At 45.0% G+C, this 12,500-nt stretch overlaps 1 protein-coding gene across 5 annotated transcripts in view; it reads right to left on the reverse strand.

Moving 5' to 3' along the window:
* Positions 1 to 12,500, reverse strand: part of osbpl9 (oxysterol binding protein-like 9) — a 62,457-nt gene that overhangs the window by 19,616 nt on the left and 30,341 nt on the right. For 3 of the 5 annotated variants that reach the window (XM_063201900.1, XM_063201897.1, XM_063201901.1), the window contains 5 exons: positions 6,116 to 6,211; positions 5,742 to 5,789; positions 4,911 to 4,940; positions 4,253 to 4,303; positions 3,701 to 3,739 (listed from right to left, as the gene is read on the reverse strand). In XM_063201900.1, the coding sequence (XP_063057970.1) occupies positions 3,701 to 3,739; positions 4,253 to 4,303; positions 4,911 to 4,940; positions 5,742 to 5,789; positions 6,116 to 6,211 (264 nt within the window). Of the gene's footprint in view, positions 1 to 3,700; positions 3,740 to 4,252; positions 4,304 to 4,910; positions 4,941 to 5,741; positions 5,790 to 6,115; positions 6,212 to 7,984; positions 9,042 to 12,500 lie in introns of those variants that run through there. The other 2 variants (XM_063201899.1, XM_063201898.1) reach the window with 2 other exon arrangements.

Here is a 12,500-nt window from a genome sequence, read left to right on the forward strand (position 1 = left end):
TATTATTTGCAATTTCGTGTTTCTTCCACTCACACGCATGGTCTGAGGTGTGCGTAGATTTAGGCACATTTCTACGTTCAAGTACATGTTCATAAATCCCACACTTTGCTCAGGAATGATCGCACGCACACTTTACGCACAGATCTGTGCCTAAGAACGCTTGATAAATGAGGCCCCAGGCTCTACAGTCTACACCTAAGCGCACACACTTCTGGAGAAGGATGGTACACATACTCACAGACACACGCACAGACATGTGCACGCATACTCACACATGCATGCGAGCAGCCGTGCACGCACACACACGAACACGCACACGCACACGCGAACACACACGACCTGGTCAATGGTTCATTTCTAAATCTTATCCTTTTACTTCTCCTGCCTCGCATGGTTAATTTACAACTCGGGTAACCTGCCCTGCAGCAGAAGAATCATACAGTACAGCATTATGGACGTGCAGTGCTCAAAGTGGTCCCCGGCAAACACTGCACACAACAGCAGCAAGTGTAACCATGGGACTCGACTATAAACTTTTTTATGGACGTGCCGTACAGTGAGTCGCCCTACACAGGCAGTAGACGCAACAGCATGTCAGGAGTAGCCATAGACTAGGCTATAAACCATTATGGACACAGTGCAGTCAGTGGTAATGCACACAACAGGACCAGGTATAACCATGGACTAGACCAGGGGTACAAAACTCAAAATCTGGGAAGAAGTCATGGGCTGAGCTCAATGTTTGTTTGATTTTTTTAATGGGCTAAAATTGTGTATGCACGCATTTAATACTCAAAAGCCAAATTTGTTTCATTAACACTCATTCCCATATGGTAGATCATATGTGCCTGCCCTGCATATTTTCTGTTGCATGAGTGGGAGATGTTAATGGTCTGGGCTCATTTACACACAATGGTGTATGTGAGCCAACTGTAATACACATTTGGAATGATCTTGCAGGCCAAATAAAATGACTCTGCGGAACAAATTTGGCCCCCCTTGCCTGAGTTTGACACCATAATGGACACAGTGCAGTCATGCTGTTTCCAAGCCGAACAGAACAGTTAGGGATCAAACAGGGGCACTGAGAAGGAGGGCAGCCTAAAAAAAACGTGAGAACGAGGAAGAGAGGTGATCCATCAATTGCCACATCATGATTATTAATCATGATTATTGATTTTTTTGCAATTTTTTTTGAAAATTATAACAAGATGAAATATAACCAAGAATGAATTATACACGGGATGAGCAAAATAAAATAATTGTAATAATTATGTAAAGGCAATAGCATGAAACCTAGGTGGACAGATTTCTGGCCAGAAACACCAGCCTGTCAGTATGTTCTGGCTTCAAGGACGCTCTCAAAGGTAGGTCACTATTGCCATGATTAAATCACGACTTCGATTTCACGATTTTTCGATTATTTTCGAGAAACTGTGCAGCCCTATGTACGCCCATGTACCCACACACCTGGGAAGCTCAGTTAACCTCATGCCCTTTCCTTGAACCCTCCATCGATTCCCTCCAATCCCAAACCATTTCTCTCTCGCTCTCACACATACGCACACACACACGCACACTCCATTACGACACAATTATCCTTTGCTAATGCTGTAGTTAACCCCTAATGTTGCAGTTCCGCATGAATAACATTGCCTGGTTAACACCAGACCTAATCACAAGTGAGATTAGGTCTGGGGAGTTGCCTATATTAAATTCCATAGGTGGCAGAATACTTGGCTATTATGACACACTGCCCTGCTCTCTGATTGGGCAGAGAAACTGTTAAGGTCGGAATGCTTGGCCATTATGACACAGGTACCATGATCTTGTACGTTATGAGTCATCCTCGCCATACTGTCTTTCAGATCGAAACGATTGTGTAGAACTAAAGGCAGTATGGGAGTTCCCAGGCTATGAATAACACACACCATCATCCACAATGGCAATTGGAAGCGATGCAACACTACAACACATAAACTAAACAGACAGTGGGCAATGTAATCATGCAGAGGTTACTTCAGCTAATGTGCTAATGTATGTGTGTGTGCGTGCCTGTCTACCGTATCAAGTGCCAGACACTAACATACTGTGTGTCTATGTCTTTACTATTAACTACAGTATAGCAAGGAGCAGTCACTGCAGCAGATGTGCTGGCCAGCTTAAGTGTTCCACAGAGAGGCATGCTGTTGCTATGCCACTCGCCGGGCGCAACAGCAAACCCCGTCATCAAACGAGGAGCGTCATGAAAACACTACCAGCCCTTGGCACTTTCACAGTATATGCCCTGTACTAGGCCAATATTCACACATAGCCTACCTGCTCTCCCCCAGGTTTGTTTCTCCTCTAAACTTACATGCGTTGAATTATTATAAACCTAAGCTAGCACTATCCCTTCAGTTTACACTATGCTATGTTTCATGGTATGCATTAAACATCATGCTATCAAACCATTCCACATATTCAGCAAATATGTAAACATTAACAAGAGCAGGCACCAGGCGTAATGCCAGCGCCGGTCTACACAGCCAATGGGCTGCTACTTCCACTAATGCAGGTCCTCTCCTTGTGAGTAGCCGTCTCACTGCCTTTCCAATATTGCATTACTGGAGAAAACACGGAGGCATTCCGCGGTTGCGCATATTACGTAACGTGCAGTCCGGGTCTCTCCAGCCCATTTTGATGACCAAAGTACTACTAATGATGGAAATTGATCAGTTTTTGAAAGCACGTTTTGAAATCTATTGGCAGCATGCAGCTGACCCAGCTGAATGGTAGTGTGTGTGTCTGCAGTCATAAAGCCCTAAGCAGAGGCTGAGGGCCTGAGCTATTGACATTAAAACGTCTATCTTACGCAAACATGCATGTGGATACAGATGACGGTACCCTACCCTGCCCTAAATAGCTTAACAGCTTTTAGCCCTTGATTAGCCAATTGACTGCTGCACTGAAGAAAAATCAATTGCTGACAGTGTCATACACTTTGTTTGTGTGAGCTTGTGTGTGTGTGTGTGTGTGTGTGTGTGTGTGTGTGTGTGTGTGTGTGTGTGTGTGTGTGTGTGTGTGTGTGTGTGTGTGAGAGAGAGAGAGAGAGAGAGAAAGACAGACAGACAGAGAGAGAAAGAGAGAGAGAGAGAGAGAGAGAGAGAGAGAGAGAGAGAGAGAGAGAGAGAGAGAGAGAGGCAGACAGAGAGATAGAGAGCATAAAAGTACATTTGTGTGCGTGTGAGAGGGAGAGAGAGAGAGAGACAGAGAAAAATATAGACCACAAAACTAGATTAGCGTGTCTAAGGACATTATCACAATTTCAAATGACTCAAGCAAAGAAATGCATTCCAGACATATTTGGTTATCAGAGGGGTTGAAATAAGTCCCAGAAAAGCATCAAGAGCAGAGAGCATTGGAAAAAAAACAAGACACGGAGAGCGACCGGGCGAGCGAGAGAAGAAGAAGAAAATCCCCACACCATGACACAGAGCAACCAGAGAGAAGTCAGGGGATTGGACAAGGGGGCGGGAACAGAATCAAACGGCATGCAGTTCTGGACAGGTGATTGGTCCATTGAGTTTTTTTTTTTTTTTGTCTGATTGGAGGATGAAGGTAGAAGTGAGCGGGACAGAGAAACGAAATAAAAGGTCGAGGAAGGCTCAGCCGAGGCAGACTAGAGTATGTAGCGGTCAAAAGGGGCATCTGAACTTACTATCAGTCCGTTTGCGTGCTGCTGATCATTACTTCGATCCTTCAAAACAAGGCCAAACAACAAAAAAAAGACAAAGAGAGGGATTGAGAGAGCAGGCCAGACTTGGTATTTGGATCCCTCTGCTTGCGGCCTCATCATGCAAAAACATTACAACATACAATACCGTTTTCACAATCATCTTTCAAATTTCAACTATTTAGCCGTTTTCGGCTTTTGCATATTGCAAAGAAAAGAAAAAAAATCGGATATGAAGCTAAGGCTTTGTTGTTTGGAAGCGTCAAGTCTTTCTGTGTGAAAATGCACATCAAGATGTACAGCGCTGCATGCGGTGGCATAGAGACACTACCAGCAGCTGAACACAACAAGTGCATACAGGCTATGGGAGGCACTACTAGCGGCCATGCACTACTACAGTGCACACACAAGCAGGCAGTGCATGTGGACACTAAACAGTACACACACAGACGATACGGCTCTCACAAACTAGACAGAGGCATGGTCTCTATGAGGTCTATGATGACATGTCAGTGTGACCAGAGAGGTCCTCCTCACCTTGGCAATTTGAAGCAGTACGATGCAGTGTTTGATGGACTCCACCATACTCTGTGGGGGAGAAAACAGGTAGCAGAGGTTTAGTCCTGTGGCCCAATACAGGCTGGGAAGCAAGGATACAAGATCAACACTACACCACTCAGCTATTTACGTCATATTTTTCACAATTCAGCTATCCCTTATTTAAGAACAATGCTAAACCATAGAGCTAGCCCTCATACCAACTCACTCCCAAGTTAACCCTCTCACATGCAACTTAATATCATCAGCCAACCGACAGCTAACCCCTATAGCTTTATACCATTCCGCACAAGAGAACAGCTAGCCTTGATCATTCAGCGATTCCTCACATTCAGCTGTCTCCCATATTCAGCTATCCTCCGTACTCGTAACCACTGGGCCGGATTAAGACGGCCTGGGGCCCATAGGCAAGTCAGGAATGAAGAATAACATGTCTGGCAACTGTGAACAGGAGTATTACTAAGATTTAAAACTCTATCTGAAGCATTCATGCAATTACTGTTTTTTGTTTGTTTGGCCAATTGGAGAGCCCCTGGCTGGTTGGGGCCCCTAGGCTGCAGCCATATTATCTGTGGATTAATCCGGCCCTGCGTAACCAGACAGCTATTCCCCATGTTCAGCCATGCCTCATACTTACACATGTGGTCTCCTTTAGGTTCTCAATTTTCTGCAGAGGACAAAACAGAGAGGAAAATAATTAATGAGGGCCTACAAATGAGAGAAAAGATAGATAGAGACCAAAACACAGCCATATACATACACCCAGCCACATACAGCCACACGAAGCGAAAGAGAGAGAACATTTCTTTCCGTTTTTAATTTCCACACTGGCATGTAATTTCAGATTGTTGAAATACCGTAGTGACCTTTCAGAACTAAACAGGCAATAACTCTTAACTACGCCACTTCCTCAATGCTTAGCGTCTCTGGCTCATGGCTAATCACACACACAGACACAAACACACACACACACACACACACACAGACACACAGACACACACATACACACTTCTATGTCTGCCTGTCTACCCACCTACCCATACGTGGTTCACACACACACACACACACACGCACGCACGCACACGCACGCACGCACACGCACAGACACACACGCACAGACACACACACACACACACACACACACACACACACGCACGCACACGCACGCACACGCACAGACACACACGCACAGACACACACGCACAGACACACACCCACAGACACACACCCACAGACACACGCACCTCTGCCCTATTACCAATATGGGACTGGAAAAATCTATGCCGGAGACAATTACTCTGATACATCTCTGAATTACAAAATCAATCAGACAACGATTTTCAAAGGGGAGTGAGAATAGGCGGTGGGGAGAGGACAGAAGAGAGGAGAGGAAAGGGAGAGCAGAGGAGAGAAAAAGGAGAGGAGAGGAGAGGTGAGGTGAGGAGAGGTAAGTGACTGTTCATCTTACTCTGCGTGACTCATCTTCTTTGCAGTCCTTTATTTTTTCATCAAAGAGCTATAGGAGAGGAAAAAGGGAGAGAGGGAGAGAGAGAGAGAGAGAGAGAGAGAGAGAGAGAGAGAGAGAGAGAGAGAGAGAGAGAGAGAGAGAGAGAGAGAGAGAGAGAAAATAGGTAAGTACAATTGACACCATACAACCATGCATGTGACATTTCTACAATAAAGCTATATACTGACTCTAGATACTTTACAAAAAATGTATCGATTTCAATTCACAGTATAAGAATGAAAAACAAATAATCAAGAAGTGTATGAGTGTTACCATTACATTCCCATAGGCATAAAAACACAAATGATGAGCACAGGAGTGTGTGTGATGCTTACCTTGATCTGATCGATGAGAATCTGCAGGTAGGCGTCAGCCTCAGCGAGCTTCTTGTCGAAGTCCTGAACACTTGGAACAAATCCTGTTTCTGCCTCCTGAGGACGAGGAAGTGAGAGACATACACAACGTCAGAAACACACACACACACGCAGTCAGAAACACACACACATACGCAGTCAGAAACACGCACACACGCGCAGTCAGAAACACACACGCACAGAGTAGAGACCAGCTATTCTTTCCTGACAACAAGCATGCACGCACGCACCCACGCACGCGCACACACACTAGTGGCCACCACTTTCAGTGAGCAGCATGACAGGGAGCAGGCAGAGAGACGTGTTGTTGCTGTGATTGCAGTGACGTCACCCCATCATGCCACTGAAAACCCCCACTACGCGCGCACGCACACACGCGCACACACACACACACACACGTGGCCTCAGGACACAAAACACCGGTTTCGTCATGATACAGAGGAATGGCAACACACAAAAACAGTAAACCATGTGACTGCTGGGATGAAGGACTCCCAATATGCCAAAAAAATAACCATAGTTAGCAATAGTCAACCGATATAATTTAGCTTAAACAAAATGGTAGTTCAGTCCTCTTTTGCCAAACAGTCAACAGTGACAGCCAACAGTACAGAAGAGAAGATAGGCAGGCTACATCTCCTGATGCAAGATACTTTTAGAGCAGGCTCAAACACAAAACATTATCTAAAAGGTGCAATGCACCTTGCTAGGCTAAAACAGTTGCATATCCAACAGAAAAAAAAACGTATAGGTCATAAGTATATGAGCTTTGTAATGTAAAGAACAGTGGTTCTCAACCCTTTTTTGACCAAGCGCCCCTTGACCTCACCATAAGCCTCCCAACGACCCCTTGACCTAATCATAAACTTGCCAACGCCATCCTTAATATTAAAAAATAAAATGGACCAATTCCCTTCAATGGTAACTGAGCAGCCCCCCTCTCAGCTGTCTCCTTCTTAACAACCCCCTGGGGGTTGTAGAGCCCCTGTTGAGAAACACTATCCTAGAAAAATGCCATACTAGAACTTATCCATCAGCATTGATATAAAGCAAAGGAACCGTATAGGAAGGTAACGACAGTTCTCAATATTCAGACACAAACAAAAGGTAGAGTGTGCTGTGGTAGACTATCATTTTCTCTTTCCTAGACAGTATTCGACCGACAGCATAAGACCGCTTAGCAGCTTGGCCTGGCAGCCCGTCTGCCTCTTAGCTCTCCAGTGGGCCATGTGTTGAGGCCAGAGAGAGAAAAAGGAAATTCATTTAACGATAGCGGCAGAGATTATCAGCAGCAGCACGGTACACGCCTGTCCACACACTTCCTCTCGCATTCCAATATACACATGTTTACGCGTGCACGTGCGCGTGTGTGTGTCTATCCTTAAGAGCGAGTGTACTCTGTGAATCTGTAAGCATGTTATCAACAGCCTTCCTCATTCACATTCGATATGCAAGAGCAAGGCGTCTCTACATCCCGATTAAGCAGTGTCTTTCCTGAAGAGTGAAAAGACTAGAGAGCAGCAGCCCTAGGAAACTATATTTGCTGAGTACTACAACTCATTGTCCATTGGTCAAACCCTGCATCCTGTACACTTAAGTACAGCAGGAATATAGGAACAAAGTCTGTTTTTTTCTGTTTGTTTTTGTGAAAGCAATAGCGCACACACAGACACACACACTTCACAAAATGAATGATCAGACCTAACCTGCTCCAACAATAACACATGATGGCTAATCTTATTGTTCCAAATACCAGACCCAAAGTCACAGATTAATATTTTTTTTTTGCAAACAAAAACAACCTGACCAACAAGTGATTGCTCCACTTACACACGTGGACATGGAGTGACTGGGGCTGTATGGAGGTGGTTGCTTTTGCTCACGTCCATTTTGTGAGTGACAATGACAGATAGCCTTGCTCGTCCCCTCTTCTGTTTCTTGCTGGTCAACGCAGGGTAGTGCTTTTCGGCCCTTACGGCGGCCTGTAGTCCAGAAACCGCGGGAAGAGGAGGAGGATGAGGATGAGGTCCTCGACCTCGAGTGTCCAGCTGTGAGAGATCTCATGGGAATATGCAGGAAGGCCATCACTGGGGGGCTACACATTGCCTGTCTACATCACGTAGTCTCACTACAGCCTGCTTGCCTTCATCACCCAGCAAGGGTCCACACATTGCCTGCATACACCATCCACTCTCACTACATCCTCCCAGCCTATGTCACCTAGTCTCACTACACCTTCACCCATCTGCCTGCCTACAACACCCAGTGAGGAAGTACACATCGCTGACTACGCAACCAAGGGTGCATCCCAATATGTGACCTTGCTTCCTCCACTTGTGCTTGTGGCCTCGCCCCGCCTCCTGGCCCCTCCTCCGTGGAGAAAACAATAAAGTTTCCCAGCTGTCAGCCTAGCCAAAATAATTTTTGGGGGACTATTCTTCATTCATCATCCAGTTTGCAAATGAGAAAATGACTTTACAATTGCGCTTTTGCAAGATATTGAATTCATTTTCCGTTGTCAGTGACATCATCATGAGATCACAAGCAGGCAAGTGAGCAAGGGAGGAGGGAAGTCCGCATATTGGACTCCACTCAAAGTGTCATTACACCAGCCAGTCTCTCTTCACCTTGCCTACCTATCTTCCGGCCTATAACACCCAGTGAGGAGGTACACCCTGCCTGTCAACTGTATACCACGCAGTTTTACTACACCTGTTCTATAGCGAAGACAAACACCCTGACTGAAACCAGTCTTACACCCCCCAGTCTGATTACACCACCCAGTCTCACCATACCTCGCCTACACCACCCAGTCTCACCATACCTTGCTTACACCACCCAGCGTGAAGGTACACCCTGCCTGTCAACTGCACAAACCCCCAACCCTCACTACACCCTGCCTGCCCACCTACACCACCCAGCCCACCTACAGTACACCACCCAGCCTTAATACCCCCTACCTGTCTGTACCATCCAGTCTCGTTCGCAGTAAAAACCGTCAGCAGCACGCTCTCAAATCACTGAGGGCAAAGTCTAGGCTGAGCTTTTATAGGCTAGTCCCCCCCCCCACACACACACACACTGTCATGGTTCAAAGGTTGCTCGTCGGTTAAAGATAGAAGAGAGCAAAAGCTACCATCCTGTCAACATCCTTTGGCTACATCACGATTTACGCTGCTGTCAACATTGCTGAGAAGAGCCCCGTAGATGATGAAAACAACAATGCAGTTTGGCTAACTGCAGATATCTTCATGTCCTTGCGCATTAGCTCTACTAAGCTCAGATCAGCTATAGCTGCAAGTTGGCAACAAAAAAGATCTCTACTAGCGAGCAGTAGTCCCCAGCCAGGCACCCAAAATCAATGGCCATAGACTGACCCCCCCTGTAAGTACTGTAGTCCACTAGCAGCAAGGATGGACAGAGTGTGCCCTGTTGACCTGGAAAAAGCAGTCTCAGCCCTATTGTGTCGGTACTATCGGGCATAGAGCCAACTAAACATCCAGACTTCAGTTGTAAGCAAGTAAACTTCTCCCTGGAGTTTGAAAGACATTTCGCTTCTTGTTCGAAGAGCCTCAACAGTTTCTGATTGATAAAGGGGAAACCACTAGGAGACGGGGAATGACAATCTCCACAGCCATACAGCCAATAGAACACAGCACAGTGCTGAGTCCTATAGGAGCTACTGATCATTGTGATCTAATGCAACCTTGTGATCAGATACTAACACTCTTGTGATCTAATCTAATCTTATATGTATTATATAGTATGTCTGTTGTTGACTTCGTCAGACGTTCGTAAGTCAGGCAAATTGATCAAGTTATCTCTAATTGTGATCCAACGCAATCTAACACTGGTGTATGTCTACTGTGATTGACACACTGGTAAATCAGGGCTGGGCTACTGATGGCCTTATCTCTCATCTCTGCTGTGGCTTAAGGACATGCATTGTAATCTAATGCAATCTTGGATCAGAGCAAGAATGTAGTACTATTGAAAAATGATGATCTGTAAACTTCTCGATATGGTTGCTTCAGTTAGAAAGCAGTATGAGTGTCCATCACATAAGGTATTAATGCGAGGCAGGTTGCATCATACTGTATCATGAAGAAACCAGTAGTGTCATACTGGATTCTCCTAGTCATAAATTCATCTTATTGTTATTAGCAACTCTGACTCTCTGAAATAACCAGAAATGAAACCCCATTGAAAATGAATGGGGTTTTATTTCTGTTGAGTTAGAATTAAACTGGTGAGTTAACACCAAAACGTGGCATGGAAATCTTCGGGTAAATTGAAGAGTGAAGTGTGGGACACAGGTCAACAAAGAAGAACAGCTGACAGCAAAGCATCATGGATATCTGGGCTTCCATAACTCCCATGCACTGTTTTTGCCATTGACTTCAATGTTAAACGCATCATGGCCATTATGAAGACAGAGAATGTCCTAACCAAGTATTGACCATTGCATGTTATGTAGAAAGTACCAAATTTCAACTGATTTAATGTGATCCGAATTTTGATGAAGATAAATGTGATTTTATAACAATATTCTAATAATGCGAATTCCCCAATTCATGGGTTTTTTGAGCTGGAAGGCCAACGTATATAAAAAGAAAAAAAATAATGATTGGAATAGTTAAAAAACTGGGCCATGAATCTACAATCCATGACAGTTTAACATTATTGATGGAGTTGTGGAAATAAATCAACTTTTTCATGGTATTCTAATAAAAAGGCCTGGAGCTGTACACAGTATAGAGTGTAGTGGAAAGTGCGCACATCCAGCAAAAAAAGCATCAGCAGGTGCCAAATCAAAAAATTGTCACATGTAGGAGAGGGAAAGGATCTGCACACTGCTCGCAAAAGACTTAATTTATTAGGAGCAACGTTTCGATCATAGTTCTTCTTCAGGCATCTACACAGTACACATTATACACATGCACACATGCCTATTTGGTGTACATCAACACTTGTCAATGCATGCTCTATTCAGACAGCAAACAGTGTGGTTGTCATGGATATACAGAATACACATGGACACATGCCTATTTGGTGTACATAGACAAACATGTGTCTGAGGTGCTTCTCCCTTGATGGTCAAGACTGAGCTCCAATAGGGGCCGCTGATCCTCTGAAGCAAAGGTGTAGGTTTGGCTTGAAATGTGATGGGGGCATTACAATGGTACATTTTCCGGGTGTGCCATTTTTGAATTATGATTTATTGCATTATTTTTGCATGATGATCTATTTGCATTTTGGGGAAAAAGTGGTGGGGACAAGCTATGTTAATCTCAAAAGTGTTGTGGACATGTCCTCATCATCCACACCTAAAATGACACCATTAGATTCTGAAGTCTCGGAAGACACTATGGAGGTACGCCGCCATCCCCCAGAGGAAATCTGAGCAGCACACTAACGACACAATTCCCCCTCGAGCCCTGCCGGCACAAAGCACTGCAAACGGAACAATAGGAGGAAGAAAAAAAGGATCTCTCCATCTCTCCGTTATCTGTCCTTTCTGTTCTGCTCCTCTTTTCTGCATCTTTGTCGATCCATCAGAGGTCACTTTGACAAAGGAATCAAGGTGGGATACTCTCCTCTCACCTTGACAAAAGCGTAACCTAGGACACACTGGAGTGAGTCACGCGCAGATGAGGTGTGTACGACGGCAGTTTGCTTTGGACAAACAGGAAAAAGCCGTTAGTCACTCTGTGTGTGTGTGTGTGTCACAGGGTCGACAGGAATTGTCAGCAGGCAGGATATTCTGTGGAAAACTAGCCGTGTTGCAAATTCTTTGGCATGAGCGAACAGGTTTCAGGTATTGCTCCATCCACAGGATCATGCATTGCTCCATCCACAGGATCATTCTATCAAGTGTTTACGATGAGAGACAGGGAGACAGCACAGAGTCAGATATAGAACTGCATCAGGGTCCTGTGCCATCAGTTAGTCTCTGTGTGGGTCTCTCCACTGAAATGGTCATTCTACAAGGCCACACACCTATTGACACTGGCTTAACAGGTCATGTCATGAATGAGGCTCTCTCAAGACACTAAAGAACAACAAACACCAGCTGATCACCTCCCAGTGCTGACTGCAACTCTTTGTGTCGTTCTTTCGTCTTCCCTGCGTGTCTGTTTTTCTTTGGAGTAGTGAGTGAGTGTCCTCGAGAACCTCTGACCCTCAGCAGGGTCCTGTGACATATTTCAGTGTTAAAAACAAACACGTAGCTCCAATATTCGGCCTTGGGCTTTTGTTGTATCAACAGCAGGAGGCTCATGAAGTCTACACACCAATCACACACAAATGACAGACACTAATCACACATGCACAGACACTCATACAC

Source organism: Engraulis encrasicolus, chromosome 6 (assembly GCF_034702125.1).
Source record: "Engraulis encrasicolus isolate BLACKSEA-1 chromosome 6, IST_EnEncr_1.0, whole genome shotgun sequence".
Taxonomy (NCBI): domain Eukaryota; kingdom Metazoa; phylum Chordata; class Actinopteri; order Clupeiformes; family Engraulidae; genus Engraulis; species Engraulis encrasicolus.